Raw genomic sequence first — 21,044 nt, 5'->3', positions numbered from 1 at the left:
GATAATAATTCAATCGTCTATGGCAACAATCAATGAGGATACAAACCCTTGGTTGGGGGATAGCTTCCACCCATCACCCACTATTTTTGTTATAAAATAGTAAAAGTTATGATGGAAAATGAAATATGAGGCACTAAAAGATTTTAAAATAAAACATACACACACACGATTAAGACACACTACATACTTACATATTAAAAATTAAATTTTCCTATTTTCACCTATTAAATCGCCTTCGTTCCTTCATCATCTACATACTTACATATTCAAAATTAAATTTTCATTATTTTTACCTATTAAATCGCCTTCGTGCCTTCATCATCTACTAGACATTGGCGAAGTATCTTATACCCGGCACAGATAAAAGAGATAAACAGGGTTTTAATTGACCTGAATTATTTGATTTTGAAATGGTCCTATCTAAATTTTACACTGCTGAAAAGTATCAGAGAAAGACAACGGATCTATTCAAAAATGTTGGTATGGTATCAATATACAAATAAATAAATAAATATTTTCTACGCAATCAAACTACATAAAATCACGCATGTACCTCGATAAGGTTTCGCAGATGTATTCTGTCGGGTTTCACCTACATTTTCTATCAAAGTTAAAAGTAGTTGCATATTTTTTTACGACTCGAAGCTAGCTGTAGCACATAGTATTCAAGCTTGATTTTTTACCAAAAAATATTTACTTTTGTTGTCATGACATTTATTTCAGAAGTCGTTTTTTTTTAATATTTTCTGTCTTGTGTTGCACACAAGACTTGGAATGTTTAAAGGTAATTTGAACAACAATTACCTTTAAACATTCCAAATTTAAAATCGATGGCATCAATAGCGATCTCTTCAGAAGGTAGTCAAAGACGGTGTTTTTATAATTTTGATAACAGATCACAAAAAATTACGCGTACCGCGTGGTACACCGATTTAATATATAACAAACGTTTATAAAATGATTCGTATCACCGGAGCCGTACTACAATAGGACCCCAATAAAATCGTCGTTTCCGATTAATAAAAGTATAAAATATATTCAAGCAACAAAACATGTACGAATCAATTTTATGCTTTAGGTCCTTTAGATAAAGTTCTAATTCGTAACCTTATACTATCAGGGCAAAAAGTAACACGATAAACGCATCACTCATATTTTCTAAAGTTCATGACCACGGGGTCATATATGAAAATCATACCGGTCGTATAATAGTCGCATATGAAATACCAAACCCTATTTTTAATAAAGGATCGGCTTTAACTTAACATTAGGAGCGCAACATTACAAAGTCACGTGCCCTGGGGCATTCAGAGTTTATTTGGTAGGTATTTCATATCTTTTTAAATAAAAAAACAGAATAAGGTTTTACGTTGACTTTATTTATAGCTTTAGAGATGTTCCCGCAAATCATCTTCGACCTGCCCTCGGTGTCGTGCGATACGCTTAGCAGGCAACTGTAAACTTTAAAACTTGTATAATGGCACGGTACGGGGTATGTATATCAAAAATATTCGTTCAAATAAATTGTTATTACTTTATTTGAAATAAGATAAATTATTTAAGTGTACGTTTATTGAACGAGTTAAGCGAGCTTCACTAATCAAAATATAACGTATAGTCTTCACTGCCGAAGTGGGTAGGTATTTAAGCTGGCAGGCACTTTCCTTACGAACCTATTGAATAGTTAAGAGCCCAAATCGCTCTTAATTCAATAAATAGCTGCTTATAATAATATTCTCGAAATGAGAGTAGGTTGTTATAGTCGTAAAAATGTAATAGGCCCGTTTTGACATTTGTCATCGCGACGTAACTAGTTATGGAACCATAAGACTCTGTACTCGATACTCACGATAAATCAATTCAAGTTTGTATCAGTACTTGATTGATATTATTATGTATTGTAAAGTGTTCGTTCGTTCAAAGTATTCCTTTAACTTCACAACCAATACGCGTGACTGGCTGTTGATTATACGTCCACTTTTCAACATGTTGAAACAGAGTTAGTACTATATAACAACAAACACAAAAATCGAGTCAAATCACTATGTTTAATTTAATGTCCAAAATAGAAGAGCCAAAGTTAACGTAATAGTAAACAATTTATATCAAACTTAAACGAGCGCACAGTCAACTTTACAAGATGAGGAACGAAAAACTGCGCAGTGCGCGCGGGGACGCTTAAGTCATGTGCCGCTTGGTCAGATACATCATCTCAGACTCATTATTTAGAACCCATTTTGAGAACCAAGCTTATTCTTTGCAGTAAAGATAACTACACAATATTTAATTTCGATATTCAGTAAAAAAATGGTTACAGCTCTAGTATAAAAAAAAAAAAGACTGAGAACGTAACTGTTTTCGGAACGTTTCGCAACAATTATAAATTGCATGCTACTATGAAGTAAGCGCAAAAAGAATACTCGCGATATATTCTTTCATATTATTTAACGTCCCAAAAAAATTTACGTATTTTTTAAAACACTGTATGTAATTGATTTTTATTTTTTTGTTTCTTTCAGTTTCGTTCCAAGTTACATTCTATGGTCTTGCACAAATGTCAAAACGGGCCTATTACATTTTTCCGACTATAACAGTAGGTAGTTTTATCTTTTTCATTTTTAAATTCTGGTAGTTACATACTCCTTCTTGGCATGTCCACTTAAGTTTATAAATAAGTTTGTGGACCAAATTAGTACCAACTAGCTAGATATGTAGTCTCATAAGCGTGTTGCTCAATACATTATAACACTAAAGCGCGGACAATGGATCGTACATCTGCTATATGGCCGCCATGATATACCCTTGGCCTTACGATTAACTTTGGCGCCTTTTATCCTGTTATTTAATCGCTCAATGAATAAATAATAATTATATTATCTTACGTTTTCAATTCGTTTATCTTTCGATTTAAAATTATAAAATGTAATAACGACTTCAATTAGGTATATATGTCGATGGTAATCACAAATACACAAACAAAATGTTTTGTGTATAAATATTTAAACTGTGGTTATGTCCATGATCTAAAAACTAAAAATAGTTTTAAATAAGATATGTACTAGATAGTTAGATACCTACTAATAAACAATCTTTGATACTTCATCAGATCTTCTTTTAATAGTTCTAGGCCTATGAATAAAATTGGTTTAACGTTACTAAAGTGTTTATAAAGTACCTAGGTAGGATTTCTTGAAATGAATGAATTTTTGAATTATTAAAATATAGTAACTACACATACTTTTCTATTCTAAATAAAACAATTAGGTTCATTAAAATTTTAAATTTTAATTAAGGCATGCTTGTGCTATGCACAATATATAAACAAGATCCAAAGTGATACAGGATCTTAATAAAAAGCTCAATAAAAACACTTAATTTTTATTATATAGGGAGCGCTGAAATTATACAATTTATGTTAGCTATAGGTATCATATTCTTTGAATAAATTTGAGTAAAGTATAGAAATCCATGTTTTTATTTAATTTGAATTTTATTGAGATTAAAGTTCGGTCGTTCGAAGTTGGTAACGAAGAACATACAAACTGTAATACTCAAAGTTTCAATAAAATACAAACTCTAGACAGTAGCGCGCGAATCCTCGCTAAGAGAGGTTGTGTATCAGTTTTGTGGCCTTATAGTTTATTTCGGGAACGCGTGTTTCGTTAAGATGATAAAGTAATAAAATTGTATTTTATTTACATTTATAGACTACAGTCAATACATATACTTCTATTAGATATCAATACGTAAATACATTTGTTACATGTTTAATTCAGAAGACTGTTTTGTGGATTATCAAAATATATTGCGTTATTTTTTGAATAACGGTAAGTAGTTATAATTATATTTATTTAAATATTATTTCAACTAAATAACTTGCCTGGGAAGTATACAACGGGTTCCCCGGACGTCCAATAAAGCCAACGAGAGGGACATGTCGTGGTGGTTTTTAGTTCGGGTAAACGAGTCCCACATAACCTCTGTCCTGCCCAAAAGAACAGAGGTAGCCATAAAGCTTTTCCACCACGACAAAAAAAAAAAAAGAAACGTAGGTACGTTGACGTAAGTTATTTTTTATCCAAGGCCGTTAAGCGCTATTGAACACCGCATGTTAGACGGGGAATCCTCTACGTAAGGTAGACCCTTGCCCCTTCTTATATTTCGGTTAAAAAAAACTACCCATGTGCACTGCGCACGCGCCGGCAACACCTGCCGATGCTGTATATTATTTTAAATGCGATGCACTTCCAAAACCTCTTCTACTAGGTATATAGACTATAAATACTGAATATATTAATATATATATTATTAAATTTAATTAACCTCAATGGTGAGCGCTGTCTGTGGTTTTTTGAATTAAATTGCTTGGCACTTCTTTATTGGTAGGTTTGTTACTGTTATCACAAACCTTTACACAACCTTTACTGCAATCTAACTTGATGGTAAGTGGATGATGCAGTCTAAGATAATGGCGTAACATGATAGAGGCAACAGCAGTTTTATGAAACTCATATAATCCGTTTCCACGCAGCATCGTACCGGAACTCTAAATCGTTTGGCGGTGCATTTTTGCCAAACCAGATAAAATTCAAAAATTAAAAATTCCCAAATCGCCTACGCCGGGTATCGAACTCGGGACCTCCCACTTAAAACCGCAGCGCTGACCGCTGCGCCAGGGAGGACGTCTACTACTAAAATTATTAAGACTCTTTTAACTATAAAATTATTTGTTTTTTTGCAAACTTGGTTGTTCGATAATGAATCTATTATTATTCCAAATTAAATTATGTTCATTATGTCCATCTTTAAGTATGACTTTTAACGCGTGTACATAAGTACACAAACGTTTATTTAAAATAATTTATTAATCAAATAAAACCGTTAACCAACACATCAAAATGGTTAGTATAAAGCGAAGTAAAAACCGCAGAAGTTGTCCTCGGTGCCCATGTGCACCGATTACCTAAGGTGTTTAATTAGAAAGAATAAAAAACCAGCTGTGAGTAAAATTGCTACATTGAGGAACGATAGGAACTCAGTAACTCGTGTAATTTTTTTTTTTAAATAATAATATACTACTTACCTACGACAATATTCACATCGCCATCTAGCCCCAAAGTAAGCGTAGCTAGTGTTATGTGTACTAAGATAGCTGATGAATATTTTTATGAATATAATACACATAAAAACAGATAAATACGCAGACACTGAAAAACATGCATGTTTATCACACAAGCCTTTTCCACCTGTGGGAATCGAACCCGCGGCCTTGGGCTCGGAAAGCAGGGTCGCTGCCCACTGCGCCAATCGGCTGTCAACTGTCTGTTTAACAGTAGTAAGTACTAATATTATAAAAATAAATATTACGATATACAAAAGAGTGAGCCAACTAACTTTGATAAAAAATATTATTAATATATAACAATATTTTTAATGGGTAATTAAACTTTTGATAACTATAAATTCATATTTGCCAGATATTTTATTAAATAGTTAATAGATAGTTTACGTGAACAATAAAAATTATATTTGATTAATTACCAATGTTCATGACATTGAGTTGGTGAGTATTTTGATATAAATACGACTGCATTATCGATGCATCCTCAGTCCTACATGGACTCGAACGATGCAAATATACCTCCCGGTGTCTAGACGTTTATCACTAGTTTTCGGATCGACGTTGAAGATAGTTCTTTCATGAATCGCGGAACCAAAAAGGCGGCAGTTCGCTCGCCGTATGTATTGCTAGCGCGCGTTATGTCCATGCGGTTAAGTTTATGCATTCAAAAGGGTAGGGTAGGGAAGGGTTTATGCTTAAATCGTAGTCCACAACTCTGGCCAAGGGCGGAGAGGTAGACTACACACACCTTTGAGAACATTTGAACTCTCAGGTTTCCTCGCGATGTTTTCGTCGCAATTGGCCAGCGTGGTCTACTTCGCCCTAAACCCTACTCATTCTGAGAGGAGAGGTATGAATGAATACACTTATTGTACACCGCATAAAAATACAGGAAAAATTATAAAAAAAAAAAAATAGTTTACACGATGTATACAATTTGGCGGCCTTATCGCTACATAGCGATCTCTTCCTCTCTTCTCTCCGATTGCGTAAAACACTGTTCAAGACGAAAGGTATTTGGTGCATATAAATATATACATAATTACTAGGTACTATTATTATTGTTTTTTGATGTGGCATTCAATGGGCATTTAAGTATTCAGTATCGCTAAGCCTTAAATGAGGGGTTTGCTGCTGTCCGCTGAGGAGTTCTATCCTCTATCTTCAACTACATCACTTCTGGACCCCTCTCCCAAAGGAACCGATCTAACGCTTCCAAAAATATGTGTACAAAGTTTCATGAGGATCAGTTAAGTAGTTTTTGCGTGAAAGCGTAACAAACAAACTTACATTGACATTTATAATATTAGTAGGGTAGGGATAAACATAATTAGTAGGTACTACTAGGTATGATGATGCAATATAACCAAATACCTCAATCTACATACACACCAATTAAACCAATGTGTAGCACATCAGCTTCTGTGTGAGGTAATAATCCTTCACGTTTCTAGCTCAAGTGAACTTCCTAGTACAGTAACGAATGTCCCACGCACTATCCTAGCCTCGACGTCTAAACGTCGATTCGAACATTTAACGAGCCTTGGCTAGGCTTTCTAAATACCAGAATTGGGGCCCACTGTTTGCACTGGACAGTGATTAATTGCCCATTAGCTGACAACCCTAGTTGTTGTGTAGGGTTGTCAAATACTGAGAAATGAATGAATGAATATACTTTTATTGCACACCACAAAAAGTACATAGAACTAAAAGAAAAGTATAACAAAACAACTTATACAATTTGGCGGCGTTATCGCTACATAGCGATTTTTTCCAGGCAACCAATGGCAAAGATAACTTAATTTATATATGTAAAATCAGCATCTGACAGCGCCTATCTTATGCAGTTCAAGCACGAATTCTTCGGGCACGTGTCCATGCGTATGACGTATCCATTGAGCGTTTTGTGGTTCCTTGTCCTGGTGGAAGAGACCTGCATGTCTGAGAATTCTCGATAATTTCCTTCTATTTATTTAGACAAGGCAGTTCCTAAGTAAATAACGCTTAATCGAAGAAAATTCCTAGTCTTACATTCACAAATATTTGTTATGCGATATTCGCTATGCAACTCAAATAACCTAACTTGTCTATGGTTCTTGTTACAAGGTGTGGTATTTTGTGTTTGTGTTCTCATATTTATAGTTTTTCGTATGGATTCAAGGTTATTGAAAAAAATCTGAATCTTTTTCATCTGTCTAGTGTCTAACGTCCTAACGTCGCGTCGTCAGACATCACGTGAGAGTACGTAAAACGTTTTTTTTCTCCAGGAATCACAAAAATCACATTCATTCGATTAAGGCGATTCCTAGGTTTAGTGAAAATGGTCATAAGACTACCCGTGCCCTGTATCATCATTATATAAACCCATTACCGGCCCACTACAGAGCTCGGGTCTCCTGCCACAATAAGAAGGGGTTGAGGTCGTAGTTCACTACGCTGGCCCAGTGCGGATTGGTGTACTTCACACACCTTTGAGAACATTATGGAGAAGTCACAGGTATGCAGGTTGCCTCACGATGTTTTCCTTCACCGTTGAAGCAAGTGATATTTTAATCGCTAAAAACGCATATAACTAAGAAAAGTTAGAGCTGCGTGCTGGGATTCGAATTCGCCTTGATAGCGCAGGAGCTCGACTTAACTGTCGGGTGGGAACCCGAAAGTTAAGTCGAGCTCCTGCGCTATCAACGCATCCCTGCGCCCTGTATAATGGGCTCGTTTTTGGTTGATATTTATGATGGCCTATGTTCAGCTGTGGACGTCAGCAGGCTGAAATGATGATGAATGATGATGATGAATGATGGTGATGACAAACATGCATAAATTAAGAAGCTTCGAAATTAATGCAAGTTGCTGATGGGTGTGTATTTTATAACGTGAAATTAGAAATCTCATGTTATAAAATACACACGCACCAGTAAGTTAAGTCTTAAGTTTTGTCATAAATAACAGTAAGGAGTGTTTAACGATTTGTTATATAAAATTGTATAATTTTATTGTATTTGAAAATAATCATGAGAGTGACAACCCTATGGTTTACTAAGGGATGATAGTACAAGGGGATGAAGTCATTAGAATTCTCTAGGGGTCTTTAGGCGACAATCGATAACAAATTTACGATTTCATAGTAATTTAATCTTCTTTATCTATATACATATAACTTTGTACAGGGGAAAGATTTGTGTTACTTGGATCGTTTCTAGGTACCTTATAACACTTATTGTATTTAAATAATCTCTCACCTATGTGTTAAAGTAATATTATAAATTGGGTAAATAACCAAACTTTTGATAACTATAAATGCACATTTGCCTAATATTTTATTAAATAGTTGATAGATAGTTTTCAAAAAACAATTAAAATTATATTTGATTAACAACCAATGTTCATGACATTGAGTTGGTGGGTATTTTGATATAAATACGATTGCATTATCGATGCACCTTGGTCACAGCGTCTTCAGCGGTGAAGACGAGAGCCCCGATTTCTGACGTCATCCGGATGTGGATCCTTACCACAGGAGGTATCAGGAGGCACCCTCGGGTCGATGTCTCCCACTCTCCCCCCGATGTCGTCGAGCCCTGGGGCTCTTCTCATGGCGAGCTTTCGCGCTCGCCCCACTCCCCCGATGACGCCGTAGAGATGACGCTCCCTCATCGGCAAATGTCTATCCGAAAATCGATGCACCTTAGTCCTACGTGGACTCGAACGATGCAACGATACCTCGCGGTGTATTATTCTTTTATCATATGTTCAAAAAAATAAAAGGGATATAAAGAAACCTCATTTTTCGAATATTCGTTAATAAATGTGTGGTATTTTTATAAAATCTGACAGGTATCGGGACATTGACGACCTTACCAGCGTTTCCCTTTAGTATATATACATGCAAACTTATATTAAAGCTACATATCAATCATATGCAAATATATATGTTTATTTATATGCCCCACCTACCTCTCTTCTTGAGCTGTGTTTAACGTCTTTGGTTGCCTGGAAGAGATCGCTATGTAGCGATAAGGCCGCCAAATTAAGTATACTTTTGTTAAATTTTATTTATATTTTTTATATATGTTTATGTGGTGTACAATAAAAGTGTATTCATTCATTCATTCATTCTTACATTCATTCATTCATTCAATCAATTATTGAAACATTCATAATCATCTTGAGGCACTGAAATACAAGCACTCGTGACTGTAAGTGCCCAGCTGATGTTACGTCATAATTTCCCTATCTTCCAATTGGTTTTATTAAGTCTACCCACAAAGCTGATCTATTTTTCTTGAAACAGCTACCGTGCAATGTAGATTTATTGGCACTACAAACCGACCCACGCGTAGTTCTTTAACTCGTTGTAGCGTGTTATTTTTATTGTTTGGGTTGATAAGTGGTGTGCGGAGGAAATTCGTCAACCGGTTGGCGCAGTGGGCAGCGACCGTGCTTTCTGAGTCCAAGGCCGTGGGTTCGATTCCCACTACTGGAAAATGTTTTTGTGATGAACATAAATGTTTTTCAGTGTCTTTGTGTTTATCTGTTGTGTTATATTATAAATATTTATATATATTATTCATAATACTATTCACCATCATCAGTCATCTAGGTACCTATAACAACGCTTACTTTGAGGCTAGATGGCGATGTGTGTATTGTCGTAGTATATTTATTTATTAATTATTTTGCACTGAAATCTCTTGACTAAACTAGGTTGGAAGTTCTAATTTTGTTTTCTAATTTTGTTGGTAGTTGCAGTCCTTTACACAATATTCTCTGTAGAAAAAATACCACTATCTTCTAGTTTTTAATCGCTAATAGTCTCGTACAGCTAACAGCTATGACCGCATCCGTGAACTTATGATGCCGTTAAAATTGCAATAATGTAACCTAAAGTAAACGATTTTAACCATTTTGTATACCGATAGAAAGTTAAATTTACTTTAGAATTTTTTTAATTTTTAAATAATAAAGAAAAAAATATATCTTTATCTTTATTAAACAAAACATAAGTAATTATAAACAAAACGTCGATATAAACAGTCGACTAACTAGAAACGGACATAATAAGGTGATATCTGCATATCGTCTGAGAAAAGTACAGAAATCCTTTGTGGGGATGGGTATATGCTTTTATAACATGATACCGAAGGTAATATTAGATCTACCTTTACTTAAGTTTAAACAATATATTAAAACACATTTAATAAATCGTGGTTACTACCGCTCCCATCTCTCACAAAACAGAAAAATTTTAAAGATTGTTAAACTTTAAAATGATGTTGGAAAAGAGCAATCTGCTGAGTTTCTTGCCGGCTCTTCTCAGTGGAATCTGCCTTCCGAACCAGTGGTAGAGTCACTACAGACAGACTTGACATTTCATAAGTGCTTATTAATTAGGCCTACTTGAAATAAATGAATTTTGAATGTAAATGCTATACTGGAACGTAAAGTAGCCAAATTTTACCAATAAATATCATTATTTGGGCTGCGCTGAATCAACTATTGACGCTTCATAAAAATAATGTACTATATTTCAGTCTGTTATTATTTCGTAAAAAAAAGAATCACGCTTTTTAGTTACTAGATTAAAGATATAATCCACCATTTTTGGTGGCGGCCATCTTGGATCGATTTTCATCAAACATAGCTAAGAAAACTAACGGCAAATACACCATTAAAACCAAAAAAAAAACGAATAGAATTTGTCCCTCCGTTTAGTATTTATGATGCCACAGACACACAACAAAAACACGCACTACTATCGACATGCTTTTCACTAAATCTAGGGAACGCTTAAATCGGATGCCTAATGATTTGGGTGATGCGTAGAGAAAAAAAACGTTTCACCATCTCTTAGATGAGGACTAGCAACGTTAGGGGCCATCTAAAGTTACGACACCGATTCAGTGGCGGTTTAGGGATTCAGGCATTCAGGCGGTTCAGGCATTGCCTAGTTCGCTAGTTAATTCCTTATCCGCCCAGTTTTGATTTTTTTTTTGTAAAACATCTTTTTTGCCATACACATACCTCCTCGGAAACGGAAATAATATCATGTCTGACTGGTCATAGCGAAGAGTAGCCAGTACATTTGTCTATGTAGTCATCCGACAATTAGTGAATTAGTGTTGTGTGCAAACAGCACTCGATTAAATTGAATTGACAGCTGTCATTAACGAAATAGCGGGTCGGGTGTCATTTCACGGAAATCGTTCAGCCGCTCTTTTATTTCTAATTCCATAGCTTAAACTGATACAGTAAAAGCTAACTCGAAAATTTTTTTTTGACGACCTCCCTCGGCGCTGGAGTCTAAGATGGGGCCTGAGTTCTAGCCCTGGTAAAGGCGATTTATATTAATATTATTAGGCCTGATGGGCCTGTATCCAAAGGGACACATTGGCCTCGTCACGTATCAGGGAGACAGTATCAAGACCGGGAGCCGCAGCTAAGATTGCTGAAAACGGCAAAGGTGAATTAGCCAGGAGTGTCCTTAGCTTAGTTTAATGAAAATCGGTCTAAGATGGCCGTCGCCGTAAAATGGCGGATAACATGTTTTTTCGCAACTCTTTCAATATGGGTATCGAAGGTATGACTTGTAGTATAACGTACCTACAATATATTGAAAGTTTTTTAATTTTCTTCCATTTACCTCGGATACCCTGGGGCCATGGCGTCTGAAGTGCAAATAAAAATGTTGCGAGACAGAACATCGCGGTATGATTGCCTCATCTGGTGACAGAAGGGCTGGGTCATTTTTTGCGCAAAGAGTCAGCCTGGCTGTACCCTGTGGAACACCGTGGGCATGACTTTTACTATTAGTTTTATTGTTACACAGTACACTTTCAATAACAATTAAAATAAAGAAATTAGATATTGGCTAGAAGCGGGCGATACACGGCGAAAAAAAGAAGATTTTGTTAAATTTATTGTAATTTCTTCAATCTCACCTAACAGATCTTCGGCAACGTACTCTCGACGCACTTTTCGCTCCGATACCGCAGCATTTACAGGAGATGTTTACTTTACAATGAATAATTGTTAAGAACAACATAACAATTCAATGCAAAGTGAAAACTGGTTTTTGCGGAGTATAGCAAATTAAGCTTAATTTTCATAGTAAAGAAAATAGATAATTTCTGTATTTTCTCTGGTCTGGTTCCCACCTTGAAAACCAGATTTTAAATCATATATTGTGTGATAAAGTGCGGTCATAACGACGAAAAACTTCGTTTAAAAGAAAGATGCAATATACATATCATAGTCTTGGCATGGTGTGGCTCATTACGGGCTTATCAATGACAATTTGTATTCAACTTAAGTCGGGTTCGAGACAACGCTGCCCTTGACTGCGTGACAGCTATAACTAAATGCTAATAATTATTATTTAATAATATGTACATATTATATTGTGTACAATATGCAATTATACTACAGTTTGGATAGAAGCAGGCGTTACTTTGCGGAATTCCATGATATATTATGAAAAAAAATTGTCAAGAAAGTACCGACGCTAACAGTATACCTAGGTTCACTTTAGACTAATAAAATAATAACACTTTTACTAATATAATCGTCCATACCATGTTGAATACTCGTCCGATCACCGAAGTAAAGCAACATCGGGCGCCTGGGAACACCGCGTGATGTTGGCTTTTTGCTTTGCTTTGAATAGAATCCAAAATAAATAAGGAAGTCAATTTTACTTTTTACTTATTTTATTTTTTTACCTTGTTTTAAATAAAATTTAAATAGAAAAAAAATATTGTCATAAAGAAGTTACACTTCTTACGTGTGTACATCGACCCACACATACTTTTTTTATTATTGTATAGTTCCCTTGGCCATGCTTGAACTTACGTTTGGCATTACGTTTAAATATTCAGAATATAACATCAATGCAATTTTGTGCTTACCATCTGGTGAGATTTTAGTAAAGGGCTTAATTCTAGTGGAATAAAAAGAAGAAACGTAGGATTGAATTTGCAGGTGAAATCGCAGTCAAACGCTAAACTTGTAGTGAAATAAAAAAAAAAGTCTTAAATTGTCTGTGGTGTGCAAGCATCAATATTTGTATAGGTCATTCAACTTTCCCAACATAGATGATAGAATATTCAATATGGTGCGTGTTTGAATACGTGATAGGTTTACATGCATTTCCATACATCTCGGGAACTGCGTGTAGGCAAGCAGAACTTTTAATTTGAATGTTGCTACTTGTTCACTGACATAAATAAAGTTCAATGCATAACTTAGAAAGAAAGATGAGAACCTATACAGGGTGAAATAAAAAATACGAGTAAGCTCTCGGCATTTAGTTGTTTACATTAAAACTGTAAATTTTTGTATTACGATTTTTTTTTAATCCATTCGATTTAAAAAAATCGGGAAATATTTTACAAATATACTCTACTTGTTACTACTCTGTAATGTAACATCGGCAACAGCGCGTGAACCACGACCTATCGTGCGTGCTCGCAGCGGTTTGGCAACAGGGACAGTGGTTAAGTTATTTGGTTTCACAGTGTAATGTCACTTTACAGAAACAACAAGATTTACTATTTATATACATAGGAACTACACGGCCGGGAGCTTTCACGTATTTTTATATAACCCTGTATAAATAGCTCCATTAAAGAATAAAGGCGGGAAATGTGTAATGTCTTACGCACAATATACGTATACTGTGTAAAAGACATTACATTGGCGCCCTGATATGAATCTATATTCTTTAATGGCGTTACCATCTTAGACTGCATCGTCGCTCACCACCAGTTGAGATTGCAGTCAAAGGCGAACTTGTAGCAGAACCAAATGAAAAAAAGCTGGAAGTCAAATTAACGAAGTATTGCCATTTCCCACTAATAATATTTTGTTTATGTTACAGGTACACGCACAATAACTTCAACGTAATGACTATAAAAACTGTAAGAAGGACTCGCGCGAAATTATAATTGAAGTGAGAAACTATAATGAGACGCAAAAGTGTATTTGTGCTAGTGATGTGCTAAAATTTTATTAATATCGATAAATAAACAAATAAAAATGGATCCGGATATGCATAACTCGACGCTGGACACGATCTACCCGCGGGAGGCGACGATTATGGCTGCCGTTTGCGCCTGTATCTTCAGTATAGTTGGTGTATTGGGTAAGTGATATTTAAAGATCACCTTCTTAACGCATGGGAATTGAGACTCGCGGCCAATACTCGCTTAGTAAAACTCCCTTCAGGAAAATTAAACAAATTGAACGATCCAGACAATAATTTTCATAGCAAATTATTACATATCAAATTTTCGAAGTCCTAAAAGTCGTTATTTCTGTTACCTATTCGTCTAACCCGCAGGGTGATTACCTTTCTCACAACAGGCTTGCGACAGGCGTAAATCTCGTGATCATTGCTGTTAAACGTGGCTTTTACATACAAAAAAAAATATTTAAGTGACGTTTGACGACATATTGCAAGATTCACGCATGTCGTATCGTATCGTATACGTATCTCATACGCAATCACCCTGTCGCTATATATTTCCTGTGAATTAGTACAATCATGATTAAATATTCTACCGGATACTTCGTCATTCTTTTTCTCAAATATAATGCAATAGCTGATATTTAATAAGTGACTCGTGCATTTCGGTAAGAAAAATAGCAGAGAAATCCGTGGCATTTATTAAAAAGAATCTCTAGAGTCTCGTACATAATTGGAGGTTGAAATATTTGTTTAGGGAGTTGATAAACTAAATAAGGGCATATGCCCTTTTATTTATACGTAGGTAGCAGATTAACAACCACTTGCCAGTTTAAATATTGATCCGTCATTACCTCGTTCATTAGAATCGTCTGTTTACTTTACTTATGGCTTTATGTGGTAGTGTATGGATAATATATGCACAGTAAGTCAGATAATGCGCGTGAATAAGTGCTTAATTAGCAATTCATTAAAGGTAATTCACTGCCGAGATCAGTACGTTGTACTCACATCTGAAGTAGTGTTGAGTATAACAAAGGACGAGAAGCGGTGATAGCCTCGTGGGTAAGGCTTCGGTTTTTCTTTGTGGAGACTGTGTTCTAGCACCGGTACGACTGACTTTTCGAAGTTATGTGCGTTTTTAATTTAAGCAAACCAAACGGTGAAGGAAACCTGTTCTCCATAATGTTCAAAACGGCGTGTGAAGTCTACCAATCCGCATTTGGCCAGTGCAGCGTGGTAGACTACGGCTTAAACCCTTCTCGTTCTGAGAGGAGACCCGTGCCCTGTAGTGGACCAGTAATGAGTTGATGATGATAGTAAAGGATTAGAAGCGTTCGTAGACCAGAGGTTAGAGCTTTGGCTCCTTTTCGGGGGACCGAGTTTGATCTCTCTAACTTATTGAATCTAGCGTTTTTATAATACTTGCTTTAAATGTGAAGGAACCCATCGTAAGGAAACCGTTCTCAAAGGCGTTTAAATCTACCATTGTAATTCGGAGAAGAGGCCCGTGCCGTGTGGTGGGCCGGTAATGGATTATAATAATGATGATAACTTTGAAAATAAATTCTTTCATGTCCTGTTTAAGAGTCAAGCACTGTCAAGGCAAGGCAAGTTCACCAGTGCGTAAGGTTTTAAAAAACTTGTATATTAGAGACATAAAAATCTGCTTAAGGATAATTACTGAATTGTGCAATCCGAAAAGGCTATTTTTGTAATCCATTCCAAGATATTCTTCGACTGCAATCTCACCTGGTTATTAATGAAGCAGTCTAAGACTTTATCTGGCTAAACTATTGATGAAATAGCAGTGATATTAAACACATACCCCTATATTATCAAAATCAAGCTTAATTTGCTATACTCCGCGAAAAGCAGGAGAATCTGTGTGGTGTAATTTATATTTTCCTCAATCCTTATACTCCACACTAAACAGATCTTCGGCATTATACCCTCTACGCAGGTTTCGCTCCGAAACCGGAGCATCCTCAGGAGATGTTGACTTTACAATGAATAATTGTTAAGTCAAGTTACCCCTATTCGATTTCTACGATACTATCGAAACGCTAATTCGCTTGACGGGCACGGCTTTGTCGGTACGATGGTAACTAGCCCATATCCACGACCGAGGCCTTTTAGCAAACAAAGTTATCAAAGCCCAACAAAATCAGAAACAGAAAACGTAAAACGTATTAATTTACACAGTGATTACTCTAATGTTTTAAAAAAAGTATACAACATAACGATATAGTAAACAATTTTAGTGCTATTGACTGTTGAATTACACAAGAGCATAATATTAATATCGATAAATCAGTAGACATATCAAAGTAAACATTATTTGGTTTCTATACCCTACCATCCTTACTAGTACTATGAAATATCCGCGAAAAGTAGGAGAATCTGTATAGAGAGATTGACTTGAAAATTAATAATTGTTAAGTAATTCCAAGCGGTGATAGCACGCATCTCTAACTTTTTTAAGTTATGTGTTTTAAGTAATTAAAATATCACTTGCTTCAACGGTGAAGGAAAACATTGTTTGGGAACCTGCATGCCTGAGAGTTCTACATAATGTTCTCAAAGGTGTGTGGAGTCCACCAATCCGCACTTGGGCCTTAACCCCTTTTATTCGTGGGAGACCCGTAATCTGTAGTGGGCCGGCAATGGGTTGATGAGATGATGACTTCAAATATATCATGGAATTCCGCAAGGTAATGCCTGAATATCCTTACTAATATTAAGAAGTTTGTTTGTCCTTCTTTAACGGTCTTACTAAGGAACCAATCAACATCATATTTGGCAAAGGGTTAGTTGACGGGGTGACAAATTCAAATTCAAAATTCAAATTCTTTTATGCATGAAAGACATGCAAATCTTAATTTAAACAAATTAATTTATGTAATAACTAAAAAAACATCAAAATAAACAAAATCAAAATAATCAAAATATGTCGGCAGAATATAAAAATTTCATTAATTTTACTGTATGGAATAATAAATATATAATCATGGAATGTCAATTAAAAAAAGTCCACTATATATTCCGGGAAAACAAATGGTTGCCATTAGTAAAAAAATTATTACAGCGAACGGAAAAACGCGGTATAGTCTGATATAGTCGATAATGGGCATTCCTTGTTAATAGTGTTTTAACATAATATTGCAATCATCGGAGCTTATCTTCGTTTGTCGATAACTATCTTATTGGGCGTTCAGTGTATCACATCACTACAAGTTCTGAGAAGATGGGTTCTAGGGTTGCTGCTCACTAGAAATATATATAAAAATAAAATTAAAAGCTTTTTATTATTAAAAAAAATATATTAATGTACATCTCATATTACGGTAATCTTTAATTATTGAAGACTTTCGCACTAGCTTTTTAATAACTAAAGGAAGGAAAAAAGAAAGAAGAAAAGATATATAAAATATTTTTTGTATGTACGCTGAATACTGTTGTTATAGCATTAAGCGTTAATAATAAAATTAGTGCACACGTGATGTTAAGTGGAAAACCCTCTGTTATACGTCCTACAAATTATCCTCTGTTATACGTCCCTCAAAGTGCCTCCCTGTGTCCATTAACGAGGACCGATTGGCGCAGTTTGCAGCGACCCTGCTTTCGGAGTACAAGGCCGTGGGTTCGATTCCCACAACTGGAAAATGTTTGTGTGATGAGCATGAATGTTTTTCAGTGTCTGGGTGTTTATATGTATATTATAAGTATTTATGTATATTATTCATAAAAATATTCATTAGTCATCTTAGTGCCCATAACACAAGCTACGCTTACTTTGGGGCTAGGTGGCGATGTGTGTATTGTCGTAGTATATTTATATTTATTAACTTTAGGAGTAGGTTATAAGCCTCATGTGCCTATAATTACACCAGCGTCCACACCTTTCAGACCGCAGCAAAGCAATGTTGCTTGGCGGCAGAAAAAGCATGGCGGTATTTCTACCGCACCGCACCTTAATTTTGACGACCTCCCTGGCACAACGGTGAGCGGTATGATTTTAAGTAGGACTTCCGGTTCGATTTCCGAATTTGGGATTTTATAATTTAAGAATTTTGTCTGGTCTGGTCTGGTGGGAGGCTTTGGCCGTGGCTAGTTACCACCCTACCGACGAGGACGTGCCGCTAAGTGATTTAGTGTTCCGGTGCGATGTCGCGTAGAAACCGATTAGGGCTACTACCATAAACCTAACAGGTTAGCCCGCTACCATCTTAGACTGCATAATCACTTACCACCAGCTGAGATTGCAGTAAAGGGCTATTTTATAGTGGAATAAAAAAAAAAAAATTCTATTTTCCAGCAAATGTGGGAACCCTACACGGAACGCACTGTTTACTGCGCCTGCGCGTGCTAGTAAACAGTGGACCATTGTTCCATCATGTGTCATAACAACGCGCGTTCCTAGCACACGAGATAATTAAAAAAAAACTGTTACTGTTACGAGCTAGGGTTCGTGGATTCGAAATAAGAACACCTGGTTTTTGTGAGGCTTTAATAAACTCCTCAGTCCATGTTGTTTATCCTTACTAATATTATACTTAGATGCGATAGTATGTTTGTTTGTTTGTCCTTCCTTCACGCGCTTACTAAGCATCTTATCAACTTGATTTTTGGCTTAGAGTTAGTTGAAAGGACGGGGAGTGACATAGGCTACTTTTGTTCCCTGAAAAAAATCTAATTTTCAAGTGAGGTTTCATTGTTTTTTTTTTTATTTAACACACAAAACAGATCATGACAAAACGTAAAATTAGAACAACAACCAATGACAATAAAACTAGCCACTCTCCACCACATGCGTGTATAAATGCAGCCAATAGAGTTCTTGGATATTAAAAAAAAAACAATTTACAGCTAAATTATGAAAAATTATTTTATTTTTTACATTTGTCAAGCGGAGTGCTACAAATATGCAGAGATTCAATGAAAGAAAACATTTGAAAACAGAAACATTCGTATTTGTACACGAAAAATTTTCCTTCGTTGACGTTCTCAAATAACAAAAATTAACTTGATTTTTGGCATCTAAGAGATACGAGTTTAAAGGACGGAGAGTCATATGCATAGACATATAAAAAATCTCCAGTTCGAGTTATAAATACTTAAGGGTAGGCTGTTTATTAACTCTTACAATGCCTATCCTTGATTTTTTTATAACTCGTACTGTAGATATTCTTCATTTTATATCATCTGCATACCCTATATGCACGCCACTGATCATATCCTGCTTTAAGTTTTAGAAAAACATCAAATTTGCGATGTGAAGAGAATAGTAGATTTTTCGTTCCCTTACTAAAAAACAAACGGTCCCACAGGATTTGTAAAAAAACCTTAATAAACACGGATAAAAGCTATAAGATAAATAAACTCAAACCTTCTGACTACTCGTAAATGTGTAAGAGGTATATGGACCATGATTTTGTTCCCGCCACATTCAAATTTAACATAGCTGTTTAGCTTTCATGCTAAAGATTGATGCGTGGATAATTAATTAGAGTTCCGAGCGTAACATCAATTTAAATAATAATCCGTTTCCCGTAGAGGGAAGCACGCTCGAGCTACATCACTCGATAGTCGATAGCTATCGATACTTTTAAGTCTCGAGTTAATGCCCTTAGCACGAGTTTTTCTCGCTCGCAATCGAGCAGTTGTTTTCGAATATTAAACTCTATACCCTCAAAGTAAAATGAGCCTGTAACCAATTTTAAGTGACGGGGCAAAAGGGTCGGGGAGACGGAATTATAAGACACGGGTGTGGAACTAAGATATATTGAAGATTGACGTTGGTTGGCCGCGGCACCGTCTTGTACTAGTGGGAAAAAATCTCTTTAGCGCGATTTACATTTCACGCAAGTACAACTAACGCCATCTAGTGTTAGCGGTTACGCAATATTGACTATTGCGTTTTATTGTAATGTTACAAGCCTAATATGACTTATTTCCTAAGTATCATCGGGTACATACCACGAATATATTTTGGATTTGTCGATATTGGATCGTGGTCACGACGGGACTAAGAAAAGTTGATTAACCACGAATATCATAGTTTAAAATCTTTAACTAATATGAATCGTTTTAGAGTCGCAATTGCTGTATTTCTTTTACAAATTTCTTAAAGTCCTAGCTGTAGAAGTGTATGTAAATTTGAGCTTTCATATTCCACCAATAAGAACCAAACTCAAGTTCAAGTGTTTCGATACTCGAAAAGATTGTCAGTGAATCTTGAACTGAGCGCACTGTCCTTTGGTACGTACACGTCGATTAATATGCGGCCAAGTCCGCGGGACATGTTTATCGAACGTGACACTGATGGTCGGTTCCGATATGGTTCTTGCTAAAAACCTAACAACTTACGAATGCCTAAATTGTTAAAAATATGTAACCATAACATATATATAGTCGGTCACAAGCCAGCTCATAATAATTATAATATATTAAAAAGTTTACCCCATTTATATCCCCTGTCCCCCTGGATGTAATTGGGGTTAAATTGTTGTCTCCTGCCTGCGCTAGCCCTGCAGGTGTGCCTTTAAAACGCTCGCGTCTAATCATAATCATAAAAATAAAATAAAATAAAAAAATAAAAAAGCCTTTTAATTCTTGCTTACAATACATAATAACATTGCAATACATATTATAATTTTACCTGAAAACATTAAATACAAAGAAAATAAATAAAAAAAATAAACAGAAAAAGAAATAACAAGTGGTTCTAAATTCCGTTTAAGAGAATTAATCGTTATTATCTGGTGTTATATAATTTCTAGCAAGAACCCCTCTCATGCGAGGGTAAAGGCCTCCTACAGAGATGACCACCGGTCTCTATCCTTGGCTACTTGCATCCAATCATAATCATAAAACGTATTAATCACTCCAAACAGCCCCACATTAGTACTACATCCGTGCGAAGCCGGGGCGAGTCGCTAGTATAATATAATCTCGCAT

At 35.7% G+C, this 21,044-nt stretch overlaps 1 protein-coding gene across 2 annotated transcripts in view; it reads left to right on the top strand.

Moving 5' to 3' along the window:
• Positions 1-3,595: 3,595 nt before the first annotated feature.
• The window catches only part of LOC120630515 (protein trapped in endoderm-1), a 62,562-nt gene continuing 45,113 nt past the window's right edge, over positions 3,596-21,044 (top strand). For both annotated transcript variants that reach the window (XM_039899765.1, XM_039899764.1), the window contains exons 1-2: positions 3,596-3,827; positions 13,998-14,261. In XM_039899765.1, coding sequence (XP_039755699.1) covers positions 14,156-14,261 — 106 coding nt within the window. In that variant the 5' untranslated portion in view covers positions 3,596-3,827; positions 13,998-14,155. The remainder of the gene's footprint in view (positions 3,828-13,997; positions 14,262-21,044) is intronic.

This window comes from Pararge aegeria, chromosome 16 (assembly GCF_905163445.1).
Source record: "Pararge aegeria chromosome 16, ilParAegt1.1, whole genome shotgun sequence".
Lineage (NCBI taxonomy): Eukaryota > Metazoa > Arthropoda > Insecta > Lepidoptera > Nymphalidae > Pararge > Pararge aegeria.
The sequence above is the reverse complement of the archived record's forward strand: the minus strand, read 5'-3'. Positions and strand labels throughout refer to the sequence as shown.